This window comes from Atractosteus spatula, chromosome 1 (assembly GCF_055471065.1).
Source record: "Atractosteus spatula isolate fAtrSpa1 chromosome 1, fAtrSpa1.hap1, whole genome shotgun sequence".
In the NCBI taxonomy this organism is placed as follows: Eukaryota; Metazoa; Chordata; class Actinopteri; order Semionotiformes; family Lepisosteidae; genus Atractosteus; species Atractosteus spatula.
Genome location: NC_142706.1, coordinates 20,467,668 through 20,495,250, shown reverse-complemented (window position 1 = coordinate 20,495,250; position 27,583 = coordinate 20,467,668). Strand labels below are relative to the sequence as shown.

General features: G+C 37.9%; 2 protein-coding genes across 5 annotated transcripts; both read right to left on the bottom strand.

The window, feature by feature from the left end:
- Positions 1-6,203: 6,203 nt before the first annotated feature.
- trmo (tRNA methyltransferase O) lies at positions 6,204-14,548 on the bottom strand. Its single transcript, XM_088913192.1, has 6 exons — positions 14,347-14,548; positions 13,413-13,555; positions 12,076-12,250; positions 10,637-10,794; positions 8,932-9,597; positions 6,204-7,967 (listed from the first exon to the last, which is right to left on the bottom strand). Exons 1-6 carry the CDS (start codon positions 14,430-14,432, stop codon positions 7,729-7,731), a joined length of 1,467 nt encoding a protein of 488 aa, XP_088769318.1. The 5' UTR covers positions 14,433-14,548; the 3' UTR covers positions 6,204-7,728.
- Positions 14,549-16,582: 2,034 nt separating this feature from the next.
- On the bottom strand, positions 16,583-26,699 carry hemgn (hemogen). 4 transcript variants are annotated; one of them, XM_088910365.1, is made up of 4 exons: positions 26,482-26,699; positions 20,668-20,746; positions 18,723-19,090; positions 16,583-17,304 (listed from the first exon to the last, which is right to left on the bottom strand). In XM_088910365.1, the coding sequence occupies exons 1-4, from the start codon at positions 26,540-26,542 to the stop codon at positions 17,228-17,230; spliced, it is 585 nt and encodes a 194-aa protein (XP_088766491.1). In that variant the 5' UTR covers positions 26,543-26,699; the 3' UTR covers positions 16,583-17,227. The 4 variants fall into 4 exon arrangements, with proteins under 4 accessions (XP_088766491.1, XP_088766501.1, XP_088766509.1 ...); XM_088910375.1 differs by having other exon boundaries at positions 20,656-20,746; positions 26,530-26,699; XM_088910383.1 differs by having other exon boundaries at positions 26,530-26,699.
- Positions 26,700-27,583: the final 884 nt, after the last annotated feature.

Genomic DNA, 27,583 nt, shown 5'->3' with positions numbered 1-27,583 from the left:
TAGTCCAGAGCCTCCAGAAAAAGCTTGGTTATGCCCAGTCGTTCGTAAAGCACACTGTACATGAGTGCATTGCGGCCCTGTCCATCACAGAGACCTACACGGGCTCCATGCATCAGCAGGATTCTTGCCACTGCCAGAGCCCTTGATTCCCCATCATGCAGGCAGCAAACCATTAAAGGAGTCCTTCTCTCATTATCGATCACATTAACATCGGCTCCCGCCTCTACTAATCTCCTCGTAAGCAAAAAGTCTCCCTTGATTATGGCTTGATGGAGATCCATCTATGCCTCTTGCTCAAGATGGGGGTACAATCTGTCTTTAAAGTCGATGTTTGAGTTTCCAAGGTTCTCAGCCTCAGTAGTCCCAGTAGATCTTACCTTATTCTTCTTTTTACTTCTTATCTACAGTCCTGTTCTCTGTGCTATGCTGTAGCTTTTTGTAGTGGTTTCATAACTCTTAAACACCCTGTTTTGTACACCTCTGCCATCGTGAAAGATGAACTTCATAAGGACCAAAGCTCTACCTCGTTTGCAATCCAGACACACAGCTGGGGCCAGGGTGTGATTTGTAGTTGCTAATGGGAGGGGACATGGCCTTTGTAGCAAATCAACAGTGGGCTTTGAAAGCGGCAGCCACAGGCAACAAAGCAATGCTGGTTAATCCTTCACTTGGTTGTCACTGAGAATAAAAAGACAGCATCTCAGTGGCAGGAAAGATCATTCCTCAGACCAACACAAAAACACAATGGGGCCATGCAAACATAAGCTTCTGGTGGATGATCATCTTTTAAAGCATGTTAACATTTGCTTTTTTGCCTGGAAAATTAAGGGATTTTCATTTTTTTTTAATTAATAACTAGCTATTTTTAAATGATGTGACTAAAAAAATAGCAAGCTTTGTCAAATTTAGTTGCAATTTTACAAATGTTGCCTTTAATGAGGTCAACACATGATTTTTCTAGTGCAAATGCTCTGCTGTGTTTCATTTTCTTTTGCAGTTAAGTATTTTTTCAAAAGTAGAATGTAGTGCTCAGTTCAGTATTGAACTGTCAAACTAATTTGTGATTTCATAAAATCACAGTATGTGGTTTAAGGAATTTGTCACTGTTTAAACACTTTAGGTTGTTTGTGTTGCTTGAAACACGTCTACTTGATAACTTAGTTCTTAATTGAATTCTTGGTTCTTGATTTAACTCTTTTCAAATCAGTGATAAATCACACTTCTCTGTAATTTAAAAGTATATGGATGTCCTAAACCAAATACTTTATTATTGTTTATATTATTGTTATAAAAACTTCACAAACTGTCATTCTGAAGAAAATAAAAGTAAAACAGTAAATCATCACTTTCCGTTGATTTAATTTCCTTTTTTATGGCTTAACATTTCTGAAAAGTTAAACATTTTGACACTCATGCATGTCAAAAGCATAACTTTAGAAAAACTGCACTATAAGCAGTGTCAGTGTTCTATATCCTAAGAAAAGGCAATAAAATAAATAGGGGAAAAAACACTCTCTGCATCAGTGTTTTTCTGCACACTCTGACAGCACACAGTAATTTGTAACCTTTGGTACTGCAACCCAGACGCAAAATAATATCTTATGTTTGAGTGATTATTGTTTAAAATAATAATAATAGTAAGACAGTAAAGTGATGAAGTATTGAGCCGGATTTTCTTAAGAATTTGGACCACTTAGAAAATAACAAAAGCTAATACAAAGCAGTGCTATAAGAATATATACTGTATGTGTATATAGAAATAATATATTAAAATGATCTTTATTTTCTTTATTTACTTTTTCTTATATAGGAACAAAATGTAACAGGAATTTTCACATCTGAGAGAGAGTTGGGCTTTACTATAGAAAAATGCCACTTGAAACAGTGAAACATTTTGAAATGAAACCACTTGACTTGCTGTTGTTTTGGCAGTGGACTTCGGAAATGTTAGCATGACAAAGAGAAAATGTTGTTTTGCGGCTTTAAGAAGGTTCAGACAGACACAATACTGCAGGTAAGGAAGATCATAGTAACCTAATTCTCCCTGGAGACAAATTCCCATACAAATCTAAAAATCACAGAAGATAGAAAATTTAAAAAAAATATGTGTGTGAAACTTGGGAACCATTTTGGTTCTCCAGTAATATTTAGTGCAAAATCCATGGATTTATGGGTGATCCTAAATAATTTATCTACTAGTGGGTGTAGTGGGTGGATTTTCTAGCCTTAAAAATCATGAATCCATATAGTCCATATACCATTTTATAAATCTAATGTGGTTATATATACATTTTGAATTGCAGTAGTGTAATACTCAAAGTGTAAACATGCAACAGACATCAAATAGATCTGCACATTATGTTTATGTCATTTTAAGTTTGTATCAAAGAACATTTTTCTAGAAATATATTTAAATCATACACATTATTCTGATTTGTTTTGGAAACATCAGTTTGTTTCTAGATACAGTTACACTATATCATGCAATCTCATATCTGCAAGAGATTTGTATGTTTAAAATGATAAAGTGCAATTATGCTAAAGGTGGACAGCACTAAGTAAATAACCAGCATACCAGTAGTTTCTAAGGCACACAGATACTGTACACTAACACCCTCAATAAAATATAAAAATTATGTACTCTGTACAAGACTTTAGAATTTGCTCTAATGTAAAATATAGAGTATAAAATATTTACCACAGAATACGCTTAATTATCAATCCTAAATGAAATAAGAATGGATCCTTTTTAAGGCAAGTAAAACACTGAAGATAAAACTTATTTCACACAATTAATGTTTTTAATTTTCTTAAAACATTCTGAAAAATAATTATTTTGTAAGTGCTGTCAATTACAATGTGATTCCTAAAATATTAAATACCAGCTTATGTAATATTTTTTACATCACTGCAAACTTTAGAAGTACTCTGAAGAATTGTGCTGTATTCTTATTCACATACTGTAACAATGACTTATTTTAAAAACAGCCCTAACTAAAATAAGATTTAATGCATAGTGGGATCCCTTCCACAAATACTTTTCAATGTTATGCCCTGGACACATATGTACACCTGGTTTATTTGACATTTAAAAGAGTTAACATTTATTATTTATTATAAAACTGAGATGGTATTTCTATCCAGAAGCCATATCACCTTGCAGCTCTCAATTGGCAACCCACTTAGGCTAAGCAGGGTTGAGCCTGGTCAGTACCTGGGTGTAAGACCTCCCAGAAAGTTTTGGTTGCTGCTGGAAGTGGTGCTAGTGGGACAAGCAGGGGGTGCCCACCCTGCGGTCTGTGTGGGTCCTAATGCCCCAGTATAGGGGCGGAGACACTGTACTGTTCTGGATGCCGTTAAACCGAGTGGTCATTAAAGACTTTCTTGATAATAGTAGGGAGTTATCCCGGTGTCCGGACCAAATTTCCCCCCTCGGCCGTTACCGTGGCCTCCAAATTGTCCCCATGTCTGATTGGCTTGCACTTGCCCTGCGATGGACTGACGCCCTGTTCACGGTGTACCCTGCCTCGTTGCTTACCAGGTAGGCTCTGGCTTCCCGCAACACCATATGGTATGAAGTGGTTTGGCAAATGACATGACATGGTATTACATAACATACTGTACATTTACCATCATGTTTCACTGAGGGACAGTCATTGATTTTGTAATCTAGAAATGAAAATAAATCTATCACATTTAGACTGTCTTCTGTGGCAAGATAAGAGGTTCACAAGGAGTGGAAATCATTTCTACCCCCTAAAATAATATTAATCCACTACATTATCCCAGGTAAAGATAATAGGCTTTGATTTGTCCCAGACTGAAGAAGAAACTGAACTGCAAACACCCTGAGCTTTTATCTTTATTATTTAGTTAGTGGTACTTTATGCTGAATATAAAAAGCTTCAAACGTGCATCCAGCATAGCTGACTCACAGCCCTGGGGCCCTGGGTTCAATTCTGGACCTAGGGTGCTATCTGTGTGGAGTCTGTATGTTCTCCCTACATGGGTTTCCTTCCACAGTCCAAAAACACACTGGTACTGTATGTCAATACTGTACATCTCTGGGAAAACTGGCCCTAGTGTGAGTGTGTGTCAGTGTTTGTGATGTGTCTGCCCTGCAATGGACTGACATCCCGTCCAACGGATATGCAGCCTTGCATCTGTTTATTGCCAGCACGGGCTCTGGCTCTTCTGCAACTCTGTATTGGATAAAGAGGTTAGAAAATGGATGGTTGGAAAAGTTAGCAGTCCAAAAATGGTCAGCCTTTGATAAAAAAAACCCAAGTAAATCTGCAGTGCATCTGCTTCTGTACAATCTTGCAATGTAGCCAGCTTGGAATTGGGTTGTTGTTACCAAAGAAAAAAAGAACATATGTGATTTTATCAGATGTCCGCATAATACAGTATGTGTAACAAGGCTGCGCAAAGAAACCCTAATGTCTTTGCTTTGATGCTGTGACCCTCTAAGGAAATCAAATTACAATCCAGTACACATTTAATTTTTAGATTAACTTATGTAATTTTCAGACCCAAAAAAATTGTGTTAAAGGGGAATTCCAAACCTATTTTCGTATTTCGGGGTTTTGAAAGAATCAGCATTGATGAGTGCATTTCAAACCACAATAATAGTAAAATGTACATCATAACTTGTAAAACCTCCAACTTACACCATAAAATAGATTAATTTTCCAGGTATGTGCAGTGCCATGTTCTGCAATTCAGAACGAGGCAACAAAACTTCTGATGACGTGTGTGGCCTCATTACATTGTAAACAAGCAGGATTGTGAAAACATCTCTTTTAATCCGATAGAAATATCGCTTTCGATTTTGAGATGGTATTGCAGACAAATACTGCTTACTTGTTAACTCTGCATGCAGATCGCACATTGGAATATATCTGCAGTGAAATGTCTGCTGCACAACCTAAATTTATTCACTTGTACATCACAGTACATTAGTCAATTTGGAGGCTAGTGAGCAGGAAGGGCCAAATAATGTCACAATTGGTGGGAACTCGAATGTGAGGAGTTAGCGACGACATGGAACTTACAGGGCTTTCACAAAGTTCATGATTTAGTGCTTTATTCGGAAACTGTATTTCTTTAACATCAATTAATTTAGTTACTCTTTAGTTTAGTTAACCGGTCTGAGAAATTGGGACTGCAGTTCCACTTTAATATTTAATGATTTTTGGGAATCAGTAATTTCAGATGAACAATAATACATTTAAAAGTCAGTGGTAATAACTGTTGGTACATAAATCTACTAAATGTTCTTGATGGTTAGTAAACAAACAAGACGGATGTAAAAATGAGAGTGCCAGGGAGTGATTGTTCATTTATCAAGTTTGCCTGTGCTTACTTATAAAAACCCATCTAGTTGGTCAGTGTAACAGAACAGAACAAACAGAAACGAAGGGTGATTTTTCCAGCACACATGCAGTAGCAGTGAGGGAAACCTGGGTTATCATTATGGTAAGAGTCGAATGCCAGCAGGAAGGTATGTGTGAGCAGCACAGTTTGCACATAAAGTCTAACTGGCAAGATGAAACACGCATACCAAGCATCTCCAAAAGAGGGTATGCAAACAAAGAAACTGAGTAACTGATGATAACCTCGATTTGCTCTGCCAAGAGAGTCCAGTTCAAACAGCACTCCCCTGGCTTTTCAAAACACATTATTTATACCGCAGAAGCTGAAGATCAACCTGTTGCCACACTGCACCTCAGGAAACTTTGTTTTGAACAACTACTGGAGCCTGTGTGCTAACAAACAACACTAAGCCTCGAGGCATCTGTGAAAAGCAGAGACTCTGTGAAATTCAGAGTGGACTTTCAGGCTCTTCTGCTCATGGAGATGGCAGTGAATAGCCTAGCTCCAGACTATCATAGGAACATGCTGCAAGTCCAGCTCTTCAGGTCTTCTTCTTCAGACCTGGCTGAAAAGCAGGATCCACAGTGTGGGCGGCAGTCACACCCTTCACTGTGGAGCTCACTGCTCAGATACACTAGACTGCGACTGTGGACAATTTAATATACAGGATATTTTCAGTAAAGTTTTAAATGCAGAATTTAAAGAAATATTAACGATTGAGTAAAATGTTATCTGGGACAAAAACTGGAAAGATTTAGACAATGAATGGGAAACTGACAGCTGCTGTGCTAAATGTTCATTAAGGAAGATATCAATAACATGCCTCAGGCAGTGAAAGGACAAAGCTCTTTATTAAATAGTATCAGCATAGAAGAGTTAGAGGTGTTTCAGGTACTTGAAACACTCAAGTTTAATAAATCTTCTAGGCCCAATATTGTCCAGTTGTACTTAGGTAAACAATGGAAGCAATTGTACTCAAGTAAACAACAGAAGTTATCGGAAGCTATTGATCTTCCAACAAAGACACAAGACAGCGGGAGATACAATCTCGTCCTCATTCATTAGGGTGAAGGATGACAAAACTGAACCAAATAATTATAGACCAATAGCTATGACCTTATTAGATGTAAAGTTAAGGAAATAAATATTTGAACAATACCATGTATATGGATCACATATGTTATATGGAAATATGGAATATTTCGATTTTCAGCAGGCATTTCATAAAGTTCCTAATAAAACATTCTCAAATTACAAGCAGTAGGCATATGGGGAAATGCTTGTGTTTAGAATTGGTTAATTAGAAAACAGAGTACAGAAGGGTGAATGCTTAAATGGGGCAGGAGTAATGAGAGAAGTACAAAAGAGATCTGCACTTGAACCACTGCTTTTCCAAATTCAGATTAATGAACTTGATTCTATTATAGTTAGTACTCTGGTTCAGTTTGCAGATGATACCAATAGGGGAAGATTAGCAAACACTGTAGAAGCAGCAAAAGAAATTCCAAGTTTTAAATAAAATTCAATACATGGAACATGAAGATAACTCCCATGAAAGGAAAGCCACAAGGTATTCCAGGGACAGAATTCCTGATACACCTTCAGGTTCAAGCCGAAATAAATCAATTTATAGAATTAGGCACGTAGTGTCCACTCGAGGTACCCTAAATGCACTTTGGTTGCTGTACAGTTAAAGAACAATGTGAATGAAAACAATTAAAAAAAACATACCCATATTTATATATGCACTATTAACATTCTGTTGGCTACAACTGTGAAGTGAGTATTGCCATGAAATGTGGACCCACACAACTTTACTCTGATTTTTTTCTGAGGAATCCCTGAGTGAGATTTCTATGACAGAATGCTCATCCCTGAACACAAACTCTAGCAATCAGGTACTTGGCTTGCCAATACAAATCTTTTGAAATAAATTACTTAGCCCGTTATCTATGAAGGTAACAGGTTGGCTGAGGTTTTTATTCTGGGCTATAGACACCATTACTGTATTTGTAGTTCAGGGCTGGGGTTGGCATTAAAATTGAAAATTTCCCAAAAATCTACAGTAATTGATAAATACGTTGTCTCTGTGAATAGACTGGCAAATGTGAAACTAAAAAAGAATGAAGTAGAGACTATCTAACCAGTTAAGAGTAAGGATTCTACAATGCGATCCATAACCCGTGGTGAAGTCTCTTAGGAAAGTGAAAATGTGAGGTAACACCAGCAGCCTTTCACATGAGGATATATAAAGTAGTTAGCTATTAAACCACGGAGACAAATTAATCAATATATTCCCCACAGCAGTGATTCCAAACGCCACCTGTAGACGGGCACAGACAGGTGCTGGCTTTACAGCCTGCCTTTGCTGCAGCACTCAGAGGACTGAACGGGTCTGACTCTGAGGACCTCTGCAAAGCCCTCTCCAAACCAGCAGGTGATGTGCGCGGTGTCCAGGGTGAAGTGGAACAGCTGGTCCTGACAGCGTGTGCGGCGGTACACAGAGCGTGGGTCAGCAGACAGCACCCCCCTGATGGCGGCGGCGGCGTCCTCTGTGGACTGCAGAAACTGGAAGGAGGGCTTCCCTGGCACTAGACAACAACACAGAGAGATTCCAAGGTCACTGCCATTGGCTTCAAGGAATTACACTACCTCTCCATCCCTGTCTTTAAAACATCGTCCTGTTTAACATCAGGACTGTTTTACAATCTAACCTTAACTCAAATTGAAACATACTTCTACATAATTGTTAGACTGTATATAGATATTGGATCATACATATGAGAGACAATAGAGAAATGGTACGAAACAAGCATTATGTGTCAAACAGCCACCTTGCCTTTGTGGATCTGATGATTCTTTGATTATGTACAGTACTTATTACAGGGAGGTTTTGTGGATCAAGATCAGACTTTGCCACTGACTTGTTGTGTCAAGTCACTTCACCTCCATGTGCTCCACTCTTTGAAAGGGAGGTAAATCTGGATTAGTCTTATAACTGTGCAGAACACAAAAACTCATGATTCAGTACAGAGGCATCATCTATACCCTTTTGCCTTATGAAAATGTTGAAAAACCAGATTTCTAATAATGGAAGATCTGGTTTTGAGGCTTACCTTTTTATTTACAGAGGGTATAATGCAATATAACTGTAGTGCATAATCACACTCATTAGCTATCTCGTGGATACTCAAAGAAACCTGAAAATCTGGTCTCCAAAAGGACTGAGTTCACTGGTTCATCACCCAGTCATCCTGGTGAATATCAGTCAGGACTGAACACAGTTCACTGAACTCTGGTTGAAAAAACTAAAAATTGTTGTCAAACACCAGGTCTTTCAATTACTTCTACTGTATGCCCACATTACTCATTGTTTTTAAACAATTACATTATTAGGCAGCTAGTTGTACCTAATAGCTGGTATGGACTAAAATATCTAGTGCTGAATGATCTCTCACAAAAACATATTCATGTTCTTACATATACTGAAATGCTGTGGTCGAACACTAGACTCCTTTCCCTAAGTATTTTATAACGAATGCCTTGAATGTATACCTGCTTGTCCTGGTGGTTGAAACTCCTTAAGATCCCTCTCAGCATGTGGAGTAAAGCGCACGCTGAGACTGGACACAGGTGGCTCTCTGATCCAAGAGGCTATGGTGGTGTAGGAATCTGCGTCAAACTGTACCTCTTCACTGGACTGAAGCTGTTCATCCTCACAGGGCCTGACAGTAGAGCTGTTTGCCTGCAGGACATTTTCTTCTGTAGCCAAGTTGGTGAAAATATTTTTGTGACTGACATAGCTTTTAATTTCTGCTAAAACAGAAGGAACGTCTTTCTCCCTGGGGATCTGGCAAGGCCTGTTTGGTTTGGAGTCACCGAGAGCACCAGTGGAGGTCATCAAAAAAGCCTTTGATTTATCTTCAGAGAACATAATCTTTGAATGTGAGCTGGCATGTTGTCCTTCTTCCTGCAGGCCTCTGCCATCCTCCAAAGCCAACGGATTCCCAGACAAATCTTCAGTCTTTGTATTTTGCTGTTTCAGAGCATCAGTTTCCTCATCTGAAGATATGCATTCTGACATATGCTGTTCAGTGCTGGCTGAGCCTACAGTGTCCAGAGCTCTGCTGTGTGGTGCATCATAGTCTGGTATATAGGGTTTGATGTCCAGTACAGGGGTACCTTCTATCATATCAATTCCAGATAAATGCACTGTGTCATCTGTATACAAAAACAGGTTCTGTTAAAGTCTGCAGCATTTTCTCAATGCATTTTTCCTGCGCTAACTAACATTTCTTTTAAGGAACAAGTAAAGGTTTATTCCATGCTGAAAAGAGAGGAAAAGAAATACAACGTTTCAGCTGTGGAGCCTTCTTTGGGTGAAGGATTAAAGAAGACCTGAAGAAAGCTCCACAGCCAGGATGTTGTGTTTCTTCTTGTGTTTTGTTGAAGAAACAACGAAGATACAACGATACAATGAAGATACAACGATACAACACGTTACTTGTTCCTTTGCAGGCTACGCATGCTGATACAGCTACCCTCTTGAACTACATTTCATTTATTTGACAACATAACTTATTATTGACTTTTGGAAAACACAGCAAGGCAACTGATTATATCTGCGTTAAACCTTCACAACCCAAATCACAAAGAACAAGTGTCCTAAATTGTTTTGGTGAATGTTGGTGTTTGCTCTATTCAACTGTCATTTTAAAACAACAGCCATTAAAGAACACTATCATATATTCTATATAACAGATATGACTATACTAACTATTAGTGTTTTTATTAACCAAATTTCGGTAATGTTCCATCAGTGATGCAGCTATTAGTGTAATAATATTGAAGATATGCCCTTTAATGCTGCGGCTTTATTTTAAACAAAATTCACTCCCGGTTTAATTTTGAGAAAGCACAAGCCTAAAATCATTTACAATATTTTGTTTCAGAACGATATTTGCAATGTTATTTTTTTACAGATTACAAAAAATATATGTTGTAATATCTGTAAAGTTATTTTAGTCTTAATATTTACCAACTGAAATTAAATAACCTTTTAGAACTGAAACATATGACTGTTTTGACACTTTTATACTATACTATTTCAGTAAAAGTTTATGCTTCTGGTCCTGGACTACTGCTACATAACAAATTTAGAAAAAGGATTCATTCACACATAAATTCTCACTCCTTGGGGAAAACCTTTGAACAAACTAATTTAAGCCTCTATGTACCACGTACTCTTCCGAGACATTACCAGCAATCTTCTCCAGCCTTGCGAGAGTCAGCCCTATAGCATTGGGGCGATGAGGGCTCCGCGTAGAGAAAACCCCAGTCTTTAGGCCATTCAGTCTGGGAGGCTTCACCTTTGCCTTGTAGCTCTGGTGCCCATTTTTGTGGAAAATAAAAATAATCCTGTATGCGGGAGACATTATAGGATGCTAGCATCGTCCAAAATTCAGCTGTAGTAGAAACACTACTAGAAAAATGTGAGACTGAGGCTTTACTAACTGAATACCAGCTCTTGGCATTAAACAGGGCCTAAACTGAGGTTTACATCCAAAAGTGCCAATCCTTGAGAACATATTGCTCTGACATACTGATTAGGTATTGATTTTGATTTCTGTTGATATTCTAGGAAAAATAATGTCAGTTCAAAACAAAAAGCATCCGATTCATTTTTTTGTTCAAAGCTTTTAGACACAAACATTACTATTACTTCCTTGAGAATGTGCATAATTTGTGTTACATTCTGAAGAGTAAAACAAAAAATTAATGCAATACCCATCTTTCCTTTTCCTTACTTTGTCAACTGGAGGATCTGGAGCCTATCCCAACAAGCAACGACGGGTGCAAGGCAGGGTGCAAGGCAGGGTACACCCTGGATAGGACAACGGTGCATCCCAGGGTAGACAGACACAAACATGCAAACATGCATTCACATCCGGGCAAACCTTCCCAGAAGCCAGTTAATCTACAGTACCAATTTGTCTTTGGACAGTGGGAAGAAACGGGAGCACCCAGAGGAAACCCACTCAAACACTGGAAGAACATGCAATCTCCACACAGACAACACCTGAGGTCTGAAATTGAACCCAGGGCCCCAGCACTGTAAGGAAATGCTGTTAGCTGTTAGCAAAACAACTATGTCACAGTGCCACCCATTAATGCAACAGGAAAATGGAAATTCAGAATTCCAAAGAATTTAAATCTTATTTAAATATATGATGACTGAGAAAAAGGCTATAGTTCAGAATGAAAACACAGAGAGTATCTATTCATACAGTGGGGGCATTTACTGGATCAGTTATAAGCCGATTAACATGCTCAAGAGTACAACAGCACTATTCAACCCAGGATTTGAAACCCCAGCACTCCAGAGGCCTAACAACTGTCCCACTCTATTGAGCACCACATATTACACTGTGTATAATCATACTGGAGTTTCGTTGCTCAATAACAAAGACCTAGCTATAAAGGTAAAAGTCATCTTGTGCTCAAAATAAAATATTCTCTTAGATGAGTGCACATACTTTTTTCTGCTGTATAATACATTTTATTTTTACAGCAGACAGAAAACACGAGGACAGAAAAAGGAAAAATAAATGAATGGCTCCCTAAAAATTAATATAAAATCCTATATTCCTTGCATTGTATGAATCAAGTAAATAAAATGTTGCCACTTTTCTTCCTTACCAAACATGGGAATACTGGTCCAAGCCTACCAGAGAATGCTCTGGATTGTTAAACACCGCCTTCCTGATACGCAAGGTTGCTCGAGACGGGGTGCAGATGGTAGGCTGCCTTGGGGTGCCAGTTTTTGTAGCAAAGCAAGACTCAATATACCCAATTGGAACAGTCTGAATAATTCCTAGGGAAAAAAAAGAAACAAAGATTTTTTTCACTTTCAGTTCCGTTTTTTAACTTCTTCCCATGGAAGGCCACTGTGTTTTTCAGCAGCTTTTCTGCACACTGAAAATACTGCACAGTTCCATTTAATCATCATTGATAGTCAAATCTTTAAGTCAATTTTTTGTGCTAATACGTTTTAGTTAGATTTTTGTGCAGGTTTTGCAAACCAATAGAATAGGGAGAAAAGAGCTTCCTCAACATCTTTTGACTTCCACCTCAACTTTTGACTGAATAACTATGCATGTACTGTAACTAAGAGCAAATAATAAATAACTTAAAATTTAATGAAGTTACTAAAGGTATATCCAGGTGTAACTTCAGCAATACATTGGTTCCATTCTATACCACGGTTTCCATGGATAATCTCCAGATTGCTATGACCCTTAATAGGAATAATGGCTTTCTGGTGATGATCCCCATTTTTATTATTAATATATCAGTCTATGGAGATCATCCCAGGCAAACAGCCAATATGGAATGTGACAGAAGACAGAATGAAAAAATGGGAATATGTTATATTGATGTACATGTGTATATCAATGAAACAGATTCTTATAATTCAACAAGCATCTACACTTGTTGTAAATAAAACATAGTGATATTCTACTGTTCCAAATTGATGTGTTCTGTAAATTGCTAACCATGATATTATTCAATGGGATTTTTACTCTAAAGGGCTCACGGTTGTTCTCATCAGAAAACAACTGTTTCAACTTTCTTCATGAAGGTGAAATGGTTCTACTATTGAAAATATTACCACAAATGTTTCAGGTTCAAAGTTCTTTAGAATCTTTTTCTCTACAAACTATTGCATTTAGAATTGAAGGCGGAGAACATAGCAATATTGCTCTAAGCTGTCAAGTCATCATCTCCAAAGGAGTACCCTTAAAATAAGTACTAATACGTTAACAAGTTTCAATACAGGGCCCTTTCAGCTTTATGGATCTGTACAAGCCATTCTAACTTGGCTAAAGGAAGACCTAAAAGTTATACTCTATACAAAAACTGGCTGTGTTCTGTTGGTCTAAATCCATGGTTATTACTATGGAATCCAAGTACACAGACAATTTCTTGGGGAGGGTTCTTTGTTAAGAAGAGTTTGAATGCAGAGTGACACATACCTTGCTCCAAAGACAGGACTGAAGGCTCTCTGTCTGACTGCGGTACAGCCACCCGAGTCCTGTCCTCCTTGATGCTTGTCAGAACTGACTCGAGGGAGCTCAGGTTTTTCCTGTGTGAGCGAACTGCGCCATCAGTGAGTTGCCTGTAAGTGGAACAAAAATGAGGTCCCTTGCTAAAACAAAGATATACTCTTTTCAAATGTCACTGTCAATGTCCTGTGCATGCGACAAGGGATTAAAGACTCAAACGGTTCATTTACCCTGTTACAGAAGGGCTATTTTGTGCATGGTTAATATAAATCAAGAAACACTGTTAATCTAGACAATTATGGAACTTTTTGCTTCAATTAAGAAATTAAGAATCTTTTGAAGAAGGGAAAGTCCAGCCTTTCAGGGAATTACATTTTCCTTGAACTGTAAATACAACTTGTGTTAAAGAATAAGGAATTAAAAATATATATATACTAGTCAGACACCCAGTATTATCTCCGTTACAGTGTATCATAACCTTCTTTCTAGCTTACTTAAATCTTAACTAAAATTCCCTTTCAAAGTTGACCAAAATGATTCTGGCCCCTGGAGCACCGGAACTTTTAAACAGGATGGCATTGAAGTTGAACGGCCTCTTAACAGCGTTACACCAGGTTTTTTAGTGTACATCTGAGAGGCAACTACTGTATTTAATTGTACTTAAACTGTGATATTGGCAGGATAGTTTCGTTTCTGCATACACGTTTGAAGTAATGTTTCTGCGAGAAAGGGAAATGGCTTCAGTATCAGAGCAGAATTAATTACTATTTACCAAAAATGAATCGGGCTACAGTTAAAAAAATACATATGTTTCTGATGTGTTAAAAATAAAATTAGAATTCATTACGTTCTTGTGTTAAATCTGAGAAGTGTACCTCGTGGGAAATATATTTTAATACATTACCTCAGATTTTTTATTTCTTTCCTCATTACCGATACTTGCTGCTGGAGTTTTTGCACATGCTGTCCACAGTTGCACGACTCAGACATTATAGACGTTTTATATTTTTCCTTTTCTTGTACCTGCAAGTTACTTCAAGTATTGTCAAAATGAAACCAAAGTATTCTGTTCATGCACTGCAAGATATAACGTGTTTACCAGAAGGGTGACACTATTTGCTGCTGGCCAACTAAAAACTTGCCCTGTGTCAGCGAACGAAGACGTCGATTGCATGAAAATAAGAAAATGGTTCTATGAAAATATTAGAGCAACGTTATTATAAGATTGATTAAGATTTCTGTGTGAATCGGGGTATTTATGATTATTGACTTGATTTTGCAAATGAGTATTTAGCAAATATAATAAAAAAAACATTTATTTAACTGCAGGCGTTCTAAATCCGTGGATAAGTTCTAAATCCGTGGAACCAAATTATATGCAGGACACCGTCGACTCCAATATTTCAAAATGCACAGTTGTTAGTGCCCTTTCAGAATAAAGCTTGGTAAGGTTAAAGTTGTTTTGCTGAAAGCTAGTTTAGTATCTATTGGTGGCCAAAATTGTTTAAGCAGTCCTGTGCAGTTTATGATAATAATGATGATGATGATAATAATAATATTTTTCATCACCCAAAGTGCTTTACGTTTATACATATATACTATGTAGGAGAGAACCTGCTTCCTCTATCAAACACACAACAAGATATTTCATATTCCAGCAAACCCAACACACAGATTTGTTGAAAGTAAGTTAGTGTTTATGTCATTAGGAGGAACTTTATTGAGGCCAGACCGTGCAAACCACGAGTGGAATTTAGTCAACACCCTGGGGTTAACACTTCTAGTAGACAACATGGCATGAATAAGATAGGATCACTTTATTGGCCATATACAATTTCTTGTATTAGGCATTTGTGTTTTCATATACCCCAATGCTCTCCATGAGACACACAGACAGGGAGAGAAGCTTTGGGCTCAGAGCGCAGGGTCATCCATTTATACAGCACCCCTGGAGCAGTTGGGGTTAAGGGCCTTGCTCTGGGTGTCAACAGAGTAGGATTCCACTACCTGCCATGGGATACAAACCGGCCACCATCCAGCCACAGGTGCAGATCCTTAGCCACAGAGAAACTGCACATAATCATTGGGGATTCCTTCTTTCTATTTGTAATGATACACAATATCACTCTCAAGCCATGGCTGTCATTAATTTTGTCATCAATCGGTGTCTCTTTAAAGACAGCTCTTTCAATTGGAATCAAAACCAAAATACCTTAATATTTAGGAAAGTATGTTCTCCTTTGACATATACAGTTATGTTGACAAACAATGGTGAGAGCACATGAAAAGTGGCCTACAGGTTCGAAAGCTGTTTCATGGTTCGTGTTCGTGACTCATCACAAATATTCATGCAGTGTGGGTCTTTAAAAGTCAGCAGGAGGACCTACACTTGGTGTCTGAAAAGAAAGGGTGTCTAAAACACATTAGATTAGGCAGTCCTTCTCTGTAACACCCTCCTTGTGTAGTGCACAGTTCCAGTGGCTTTTATATACAGTACCTCCTGTACTGTAACATACTAAGGATGTCTATCAAAGCAGTAAGGATATGCTAACTTCAATTGTCAGTATTGTTTTCTTGCAAATTGTCTGTCTGAACCATGTGAAGATTGATTAAATATACCCAGCATTATACTAATAATGCATGTTAAAAAGCAGTACACGTGACAGAATTGGGGGGGGGGGGAGTTTCACTTCCTATTAAGAAACTGTACAGCACTTAAATACATGTCTAGATGTCAAAAGTGTTAGAATTAAAGGAGTGAAACCAAAGAAGCAAACATACAGTATATCCCCGGCTTTAAAATTCGAATGAATCTTCTCTTTTCTTATCTCAATTTAAATGGAAAATAATATATAAATAAAGGAGGTAGCATTTCTCAAAATATCCAAAAATTAAAACTGCAGGGGAGATCTGTGAGATCTGGTGGTCAACTGAATGGCTTTAAATATACTTCTACCAAAGAAAATGGAATCTTGTCAAAGCATATAGAGAATATGGTCCTGTTAAAGCAAAGAAGGAGTCAAGCCCTCCAAGATAAGTTAGCATTCACTTGTGTGCAGCCACAGCCACAATGAGAAGTTGGTCACTTTGAGATCAGCCTGCTGACACCATAGGTGGAGATAATACAATAATAATCAGAGTTTTGTGAGAAACACTAAATTTTATTGCAAATTCTTCTCAATAAAACAAGCAGTAACATTTGCTTATAGGTTCACCTTCATTGTTAACAGCAATTCAATCAGAAGCACAGCCCGTGATTAAAATGGATGTGTCTGACCTCAAGTGCTACCTGTAAGGTTTTTTCACACTACTAGCTCATATAGGGGTTTCCTGTGTGTAATCCTCTATATAACAATTAACAACATGTTGTATTTAATTACTAGCTTATCCAGTTAGTTTATCTCATTTTAGTGGAAAACTGGGAAAAGTGGCTTTTCCCATAATAAGAAAAAATGGAATCAATGATGAATGAAATACCAAACAGACCAAACTTTGTGTTATACACAGTATTTTTTTTTTTGTGGAAAATCCCCATATACTCCAAAATAAACACATGCCATGGTGCACTATGAAAAAAGGGGGGCATAATTCAATGAGTAAGGTGGATTATATTAGGTATCATATTAACTATTCAAAACATTGTATATTTGTATGTATTGTATGCCTGAATTCAAAGAGCATTTGGTAACATCAGTGTCTCCTTTCTGCACAGCCTATGAATTTTTATCACTGATCTGTATCACAGGAGTTTTTAAGGAAGAGGATCGGAATAGAGAGAAGACTCTTCAGAAGTATACTGTGGAGAAGTACTCATGTTCCAACGTGTGAAAGCTTGTCATAGGTGCTGCTTCTCCTCCGGAGTCTGTGAAAGAAAGTGAATATTAATTGTTATTACTCTGGCAGTCCTGTGCAAGAAATTTACAAAGATTAAAATGGTATTTTTTAGTCAGCATTTATTCAACTGCGTGTGCTAGAGTTATTTGTGTGAAGTACCTGTCTCAGGGAGACAACTGGATCCCATTCTGGGAATTGAACCAAGTCCTAATCACTACTCAGCAATCAGGTTATTTAACTCCATTAAAAATAATATTGGAAACAAAAAGATTTTGGGACATTATTCTCCCTTCTCTAAGCTGTCATTACCCTGTTTTTCAGCAAGAAATCAACTGTTTTGTGAAATAGGCTTTATAATTGAATACAACAAAGCAACAGTGTATACTTTTATTTTATACATTTTATCTATTTATTTTTATATTTATACCCCTCAATTGAATAAACTGCACTCGTAGGAACATGAGAAAAGTTACAAATGAAATGAAGCCATTTGGTCCACCAAGCCAGTTTGGTAGTAGCTAATTGATCTCATCTCATCCCATCATTTCCTGAAAGAAGCCAACAGCCAACTTGTTCCAGTCATAAACCATACAGTTTTTGGTCACTCTTAGTCAACATTCATTCAAATGTGTGTGCTAGAGCAATCTGTGTGAAGTACCTCTCTCAAGGAGACAACTGGGTCCCTTTCTGGGAACTGAACCTTCAATCCTTTATTTAGGAGTCCAGCTCAACATTGAGATTATATTTATACAGCAGGAGATTATGCCCGTGTTAAAATTTACACTGCCAGATATGCCATGGCATCATTTCATGCAGTGACTATGGTTTATCATACTTTTGTTATGATTTTCTGTTTATAACAAGCTATCACTAGCTTGAAAGCTGAACAAAGCTATTGCAAAGTTTTACTTTTCCACACCACGCCGTGACAGGCATTAATAATGGTACTGATAGTGGAGTCAGCTTCGAGAGGTAAATGCAACATAGAAACATGGCTGTGGGGTATGAACAATCTTGCATTTAAGTAAGAATCGTCTCACGATGAAGTTTTCAAAAGTTTAAAAATCCATCCCACTGTTTTCTAACTGCTGCATCCAATTCGGGGTCAGGGTCACATTCAGGGTCACAGGGGAGCTGTCTCAGCAAGCAACGGACACAAGGCAGGCACAGTCCTGAACAGGATGCCAGGCCATTGCATGGCACACACAGACACAAACACGCACACACACACTACAGGGCCAATTTTCCCAGAACTACCCAGCGCTGCGAGGCGACAATGCTAAGCCCCTGCCTCCCGTGTGTAAAAATCAATCCTTTAAAAAAATGAACCAAGAATAACAATTCAGAAATGAAAACATTGATGTGCAGTCTGCTTCACCTCCGAGGCTAAATAATACAGCATTGTAATTAGTTACTCATCAGTGCGTAATCTGAGCATCTTTCTACCTGAAACAGTGGACAGGTCCTCCGCAGCTTTTGGCACGTCCTCTTTCTCATCTGGCCCCAAGTCTTCGATCACCACTACTTCCTCCGGCTGGCCGCTCGGGAGCTCTGTCAACGTGCTGTCTGTCTGAGAGGGACCAGGGAGCATCTCTTCCTGTCCTTGGACCGGGTCTTGCCCGATGTGGACCTTGGCAGGCTGGTCTTGGACAGGAACGGTGCTGGGGACTTCCTCTCCAGCTGCTCCCTCCCCTGTCAAAGGCGCTTCTTCGATGGGTTGGGTGTCTGGGTCGGCCTCCTTTCTCCTTGGTCTTCCTTTCCGGCTGGAAGTGCTCTTCTCCTCCTTCCTCTCCCTCTTCTTCCTACTCTTCTCTCTGCAGTCGGAGCGAAAGGGATCAGGAAGCAGGTCAGCGTGAACCTTAAGAGTGATTTCATTGCTCAACGGCTACGTTGTCAGAGCCAGAAGAGTAAAAGAAATTGTACTTCTTGTTGGCTGAATGCTCAACGCTTGTAAAGGTTGTAAGCTGTTCAATATAGCAAGGGCAAACGCAGATATTAAAAAAATAAATGAATAAAATTTTAAAAAAGCTGCCAGAAGAAAGTTTAATGGAAAACATTTTGATTGTTAAATGTGCTGTGTTTCTTCTGTTCCATACCCCTGACCCTTTCTATTTTAAATTGGTCTTTCCAGTTACATTTTACCATCACATTATTGTCACTTTCAATCAGCACTTATCCAATTCACGGTCAAGAAAGCCTGGAGCCCTTCCCAGGAAGAATTGTGTGCAAGGCAGGATACAACCTGGATGGGATGCCAGTCCTTCACAGGGCACACACAACTCATATCGGGGTCAGTTTTCTCTGAAGCCAACTAACCCATCAGTATGTTTTTGCAATGTGGAAGGAAACTGGAGCGTTCAGAGGAAACCCACCCAGAAACAGGGAAAACATGCAAACTCCACGCAGATAGCACCCCAGATATTGAATCCAGGGCCCCTACAAAGCATCAATGCTAATCACTGCACCACCATGTTGCCCCCAATACATTAGCAATAAAATGTAATGTAGTCATCTAGTTATTCCACTGAATTTCGAGACAGTTTGACCTGAGGAAGTTGATCAGTACATGACATTAAGCATCTGAGTTTAAAAAGTTAAAAAGAAGTCAGTCTTTTTGGGTTTTGATCATCCTTCTTTACACCAAAGGGTATTGGGGTCTGGAGCAAGAAACCATATTGTTGAGAAGCCAATACAGATTCCTATTAAAATAGTTGGGTGAGATCCTCTGATCATCAAATATTAGCAAACAAACAAGCAATAAGAGCCAGAGGTCTACTCTCATTTTCTTATATTGACAAAATGAGTCAAATTTTGTTAGGAGCAGAAAATAGTATTTACTTAGCCTCTCTTGATTTGATTATTTTTAAGTAGTCCTTTGAGGTGTATTTCGCAGTCAAATCTTCTTTTTTGAGAAACAGAACAAGTTGTTTTGGAAGCTAAACCTTGATGTGGCTGATTTCAAGTTTTTTTTTATTTCAAGGCACATTGAATAAGAAAACATTATAATGTTTGTAATATCTATAGTATTAATTATGTCTTATCATTATTGAAAAGTTAGAGAAAAGTGGAACTACAAAAAGTAGTCTACAGTTTGAAAAATAACACCTTTTAGGAGCTGAAAAAATATTAATTTACTTTGTACACAAGCCATATAACATTTCCTTGACAAATAATTTGGTATCAACATCTTGATTCCCAACTTCCAACTTCCAACTATAGGAACCGCTGAAGGTTCATGGATCTCAGTCATTAAGTTCTATTGTGGTGCAGTACCCAAGGTAAACAGCAGATGGTGACATTTTGGTGTTTATCAACATGGTTTTTACTAAAAGTTATATGCAATGTTTTGGCTTTGGCTTTTTTATTTGTCACAATTTACCGATGAACCCACTGGTAAGTTTCCTTCTCCTGCGCCTCTGCCTTCCTCTTGCGGAGAAGATCTCTGTCTCTCAGCCGGTGACGTATCCCATCTGAAAAACAAGCCATTAGGGCCTACCATGACTACCATGACTTTCAGCAGAGACTGACCATTAACTAGATGTTTATAAAGCTGGAATAATGTTTGAGTTGTGAATTGAGCTACTTGTTATGTTTTTAAAATCTCAGTTATTTTGTGTATTCTACAGTATGTGAAGGACGGTGATTTTTTTTACTGTATAGTGTCTCCATCTCTATACTGGGGCATTAAGACCCTCACAGACCACAGGGTGAGTACTCCCTAGTGGCCACACTAACACCTCTTCCAGTAGCAACTTTGTCTTTTCCAGGAGTTCTCCCATCCAGATACTGGCCAGGCTCACACCTGCTTAGTTTCAGTGGTTGCTAGTTGTGAGTTGCAGGGTGATATAGCTGCTATACCCTGATGTCCTGGCCAAATTTCCCATTGGCCTTTACCAATCATGACCCCTTAATAATCCCCATTAATGAATTGGATTTATTCATCTGTTCTGCTCCCCACTGATAGCTGGTGTGTGGTGAGAGTACTGGCGCACTATGGCTGCCGTCGCATCATCCAGGTGGGGGCTACACATTGGTGGTGGTGGAGGGGAGTCCCCATTACCTGTAAAGAGCTTTGAGTGGAGTGTCCAGAAAGAGATGTGTAAGTGTAAGGAATTATTATTAAACTCTGAATTGTTGATCATCCTTACATAATTTTTTGTCTTCAAGTATTTTAGGTTTTTTTCTAAAACAAGCATGCTTATTTCCCTCTCATTACCTTGTTTTAAGTTAAACTTGTGTCCAATTGCATTGCTTTCTGCACTCTTACACTGCAGTTAACACCCCAACTCTTTAGAAATCACAATGTTAACAATGCTAACCACGCACCACCGTGCTGCCATAATTAACATTCATGAAGTTTTAAAAAAATATTCAATAACCAGAAAAACGTTTGTGCTGAATATCCCCCTACATATCTCTATTGACCTGAAAGTGTCAAAGTGACCAATGTGAATTAAAAGAAGAGACACATCAAACAAAACAAAATAGTAAAAACTACTGTGCATGTGCTGAAATGCAAAAACAAATCTCAAAGACTTTAAGATTGCTTAATTACTACTAGTTCTACTGGTACCACTACTAATAATAGTAATAATTTGTATTATTTCTATTACTGAATAGTAATGTTTCCAGAACTTTCTGCCTGCACCTAGGTTGCAGGTACCTGCCATTTTATGCCATTACTCAGTATGCTACCAGTCCCACTACACATAAGATCAGATAGAGAACTGAGTAATTACTGCTTCGGTTAAAGGGGGCATTGTATCGGAAGACTAAATTGCACAATTGGGAGACCAGAGTGGAATTTAGCCTAGATACTGGGATACACACTCCTATTCTTTTGAAAAGTCCCATGGGATATTTTAATGACCAAGTAGTAAGGAACTGGGTTTAACATCCCATCCCCAGGATAGCATCTCCTATAGTGCAATGTTCCTTAGTAACTATCTTGGGACATCAGTTTAGAAATTAAAATCCGGAGGGAACCTACAGTACTGACATCCTACTGGTCAACCAATACTACCTTCAAACCTGCCTGTTTAGTGGTCTGAACACATTGCACACATTGTCCAGAGTCCACAAGTGTTCAATGTAGCTCAAGTCTGGTAGATAGGGCATCCATAAAATTACTGTCACATTCTCCTCTAACAGAAAATAATTATAATTCCTTACACTTATATACTGTAGCACTTTTCTGGACACTCCACTTAAAGCACCCCCTCCACCACCACCAATGTGTAGCCCACACCTGGATGATGCAATGGCAGCCATAGTGTGCCAGTACACTCCCCACACACCAGCTGTCAGTGGGGAGGAGAACAGAGTCAGAGCCAATTCATAGATGGGGATTATTAGGAGGGCAATGGGAAATTTGGCCAGGATGCCGGGGTAACATCCCTACTCTTTTCAAGAATCGTCTTGGAATTTCTAATGGCCACAGAGAGTCAGAACCTTGGTTTTACGTCACATCTGAAGGACGGCGCTGTTATCACTGTATATGAGCAGCGTGACAGCATTTTGTGTCCTGTGGGAATGTTGTCACATCAGGATAAGCCCACAGGAAGGGCAGTTAGTGAGTTACTGCTCAAACCATCACACTTTCTGTGTTTATGTTTCTGGTGTTTCCTTAATGTCTTTGTATTCTTTACATTGGAGCATACATGCAAATACACATTTAATTGTATTTGTGCATATGACAATAAACTGAACTGAACTGAACGTGGATTTTCCCATTACTAGTTTTGTTGTAAACAGCAACAATTAGCGTATCATTCTGCACTAGACTCTGTGACATCGATCAATCTATGCAAAACTTTGAGGATTTTATGCATCAAATTCACTTAAGCGTATCATAGTCAATCACAAAAGATCCATTTATTAATATACACCAAAAACAATCATCAATAATCACATTCCAGATACTTCATTTTTACAGTTTTCACTTTTTGTTGCTTCAAAGCTTGCTGTGACACCTGAATTTTTGAATGATACTTTAAATTTGCAATGAGTATTTGTTGTATACACAAACTACTCCACACAAAGTAAAACAGAAAAAGAACTACACAGATGATTAACATGAAAAAATTCTAAAGTAATGATTAAAAAGGTATTTCATGATTTCAGAATCAAAAACAACTTTCTGCATATGGTCCTTCGGTCAGGTAGGCAAATGTCAGCAAAGATTCGATCATGAAGACTAAGGACCATTAAAAACAACTAAGAGATAAAGTTGGGGAAAAACACAGACCCTGAGAAGGTTATAAGAAAACTAAATTCTAAAAAAGACACATAATATTCGTTTGAGCACAGTGAAGTGGATCATTAGGGGGTGGAAGGTTTATCATACTGTCCAGACTGTCTACATCAGGCTGTCCCTCCAAACTGAGCAGCTGGGTGAGAGCAATGGCGACTCTGAAAAAGCTTCAGATTTCAATTGCTGAGATGGGAGAAAATGTCCACAAGTCAAAGCTGACATGCAGTAAGGAGAAAGACATTACTAAAAGCACATCTCAAATCCTGCATAGATGTTGTAACATTGTATTTATGTAATACTCCAAACATTTGGCAAAATTAGTTTTGTAGTCAGGCAACAAAACTGGAACGTTCTGGAGTAAATGCATAATGTTACATCTTAGTGACAATAACACAGTGTATTGTCATCCTGTCAACACGATCTCTACTGTCAAGCATAGCATTGACAATATTATGTTATGATGTTATGGGGCTGCTCGTCATGTGAGAAGCTTGATGGGACTGAGGGAAAATGTATGGCATAGGCAAATACAAGGAGAAAACCTGTTTCATTCTGCTGAAGGAAAAAGAGTGAAAATTAACCTTTCAATCGGATTCAAATCATAAGGCCCAAGCTACACTGCAGTGGTTTAATGAATAAGGAAGTCAATGTCCTTGAGTGGCCTAGTCAAAGTAATGACTTGAATCCTTTTGTGATTCTGTGAAAAGACTTGAAAACTGCTGTTTATACATAATACCCAAGAAACTTCAAAGAGAGCATGAACAAATGAGTCAAGGAAAATGGGAAAAACTTGCATTATTCCAAAGAACAAAATGCATAGAGACTTAAGATACATCCAGCAAATATTGAATTCGCAGGTCTGATTTCTTATTACCGTCAACATATTTATTTTTTTCTTTTTAGTTTTAGATGACATTTACTGTATCCCTAGAAGTGTCCAGTCTGAGCTTTCAGATTCTGAATTAAAAATGTGTGCGCTCAGTTTGTTGCAAGGTATAATACACATTCAATATATACAGAGACTTTCAAAGGTGCTGGAGCAACACAAGTCAAAACTGTTATTTCTGCAGTGACAGTCTGCAGATTCATTTCTGGATTGTATGGTGATGTGGCTATTGCATAATGGCTGCCACATGTCACTTCAATGGTGGATGAAGAGAAATACCTGTTATGAATGAAATGCAATCTATTCTATTTATTTATTGTATTCATCTAATCTATTTAAGGATTTTTTAAAATTTTTAATAAACGAAAATGCATTTCCAATAGATTTAGTTTAATTCATTTAACTGCACAGGCTGACTAATAATAACTTAAACTCTAATTAACCAATAAATTAAGATGAAATATGTTACTATATTGTACTGATCTGAATATGTGCAGTAATATATTAAAGAATGTATTATTAAAATATTTTTCTCTTCAGCAGTCAGTACCTTGCATGAAAACATTCTTGACACAAGAGCATCTAATCGGGTATGAAATTATCCCTATATGCAGAACTAAAGTGATTTTCTGCTTTTGAATTAAGTTAAAGACCGTGAGGTTTCAAAATTCACTTTTATGTGTACAGTAAATAACTATGTATTTATATTTCAAGAAAAGGGCTGTTTCTTGTCTTAATTGTAAAATTGTGAATGAAGTCCATGTTATGGATTCAAATACAACAAATAAAGCTGTGATGCACGATACTGTTTTACATAAACATTTACATACCAGTATGTAGTATGTACATACATAGTATGTAGGATGCCAGGCTGTCATTTTTCATCTTACATTGTTACTCTGCATTGCTAAAATTACATTGCTGCCATCATTTATTATTGTTTGGTTTACAAGCACATTTCATTTCTGCTTTCTATAAGAATCAAATCCACATGATACTCCTGACTATTTCACATTACTGCACGTTTCATTTAAAAAATGAAGATAATTTTCTGGATAAAACAATTTGCACTGTTTGTGAACAACATGGAGAAAAACAGAAAAAAACAGAAGCCAGTTTCTGTTTTACCTACACAAAATTGTTTTGCACCCCAATAATAGATTCTTAGTTTAAACAGGATACTGTATCAGTTTTCTTTTATGAGCAAGGGGTAAGTACATAGACTTTTTTGTAATACACAGATGATGTAGATGGTGCTGTTCATATTACTCATTTGCTACACTTAGTAATATTTACATAGAAGAATGTCCTGAGACGAGTTATTGTGTTTCAAATGAGATGATTTTCACTGTCTGTTCAGTATTATTTTAATGGTTTTACAAGCAGCTCTGATTCTCAAAATATCATTCAAATACCTAACTTTTTGTCATGGTGATGAATATACATGGCAGCATACATTTTGTGCTACAATAAAAAATAAAGGAACTGATGACTTCAGCGTGTACTATGTAACAGCATAAGTGTCATAATGATGTTAAAATTCCACTAAATATCACATATGCCTTAAAACCCAGTATTGATTCAGTAATATACATGAACACAGCTAGTCAAAATCAGGATAAATGAATGTATACTTTTAATATTAAACTTTGAAATTTCTAAATAAAATACAATATGTCTCTAATCACAATGATTATTAATGGTTGTGACTGCAATTCTCATTGTAAAAATAGGTCTGCATCCTGAATTTAAGGAAATCCTCTGCATATTAAGTAGCTCAATAGCACCCTTTTCAGTATGCTTTATTCTATGTTATTTAGAAATGTATAAAATGCACACATAACAGTATCATATTGGTTAAGATTAAGTTAATCTAATTTGTGTTGTTCAGCCATTTAAAAAATTAAAATAGAAGCAAAGGCACAAAAACAAAAATGTCTCTGAATTGTAGGTCATTGTCTAGAGTACTCGTCCTCCCCCTAACTCGGTGACTACAACAGTGTTTGCCTTGCATTTGTCTATCCCCTCATTGCCAAGACTACATTTCTTGTTAGTACAGGAAATACCTTCATTGTCATTTGTGTCCTTTTTTTCCGAGCGTGGATAGTTCTCACCTCGATCCTCCATGTTGCTTCCCCCCCAGAAAAAAAAAGAGAAACTTCACTTTTGGCGAGGAGAGGAAAAAGCAAGTTGTGATCAGTCACTTTTGGCTTCAGATCTGTCAGTTTGCAACTCCCGCCCAAAAAAAAGGGGGTTATCAGGCTTAAACATTAACAGGGTATGTGGAGAGCAGTGGCACATTTTCCCTTATCATATTTGTAAAGGCGGAGGTCTTGGCATCAGTCAAAAAAAAAGGCCCATAGTCTTTCTATCGCCTCTGAAATAATGCACACTACACTCTTCTGCCTTGCTGTTACCACAGCACTTGGGCCGTAGCTACAGGCACAGCCTGAAGCCAGGGACATGAAACTTTACTAAGGTGTCTGTTTGTGCTGTTCAAGTTCCAGCTCCATACACAAGATAACTACGAAGATGCAGCACATTTTGTTCTGTTGCGTCGCTGTATTTCTGCTGGGATGGACTTGTGCTAAAGGGCACAATGCTGTTTGCTCTGTATGTGCGACTTTCAATTGTGTCAATTTAATTCGGTCAGTGCTCGCCAGTGGTAAAACTAAGAATGCTTATGTTTGGCCAAAACACACTTACAAAAACAAAAAAAATAGCAAAACGTGGCTCAGTTACCTTTGATGTCCAGTTTGTTTCATGAATACCACCTTTGTTGACAGTTGTTTTTAAAAATGAATACGAGCTTTGTCTGTTTAGCACAGACATACATCCTTACCTTCGATGCATTTTATATAAAGTTTAATTTGGGGGCAACACAACAAAGAGCAGAGAATCAATTGAGAAGAGGTGAGACGAAATGTTGTGTGGAAGGAGCAGAAGGAACTTCTTCACAGAGGCACCGACAGAGTCACCGAGCTAGTCTGAACTCTGAGCACATCCCAGTGGCCCACTCACCTAATGATGTGTAAACTACTTAATCATAATATTTAGCTTCTTGTACTAAGTTCCCTGGAACCTGGGGTTACACGGGTAATGAGCTGTGTATGGTTTGCACCAGGCATAGTGCTTTGCATTGAGGCGAGGGGTTCGATTTTCGTTTAA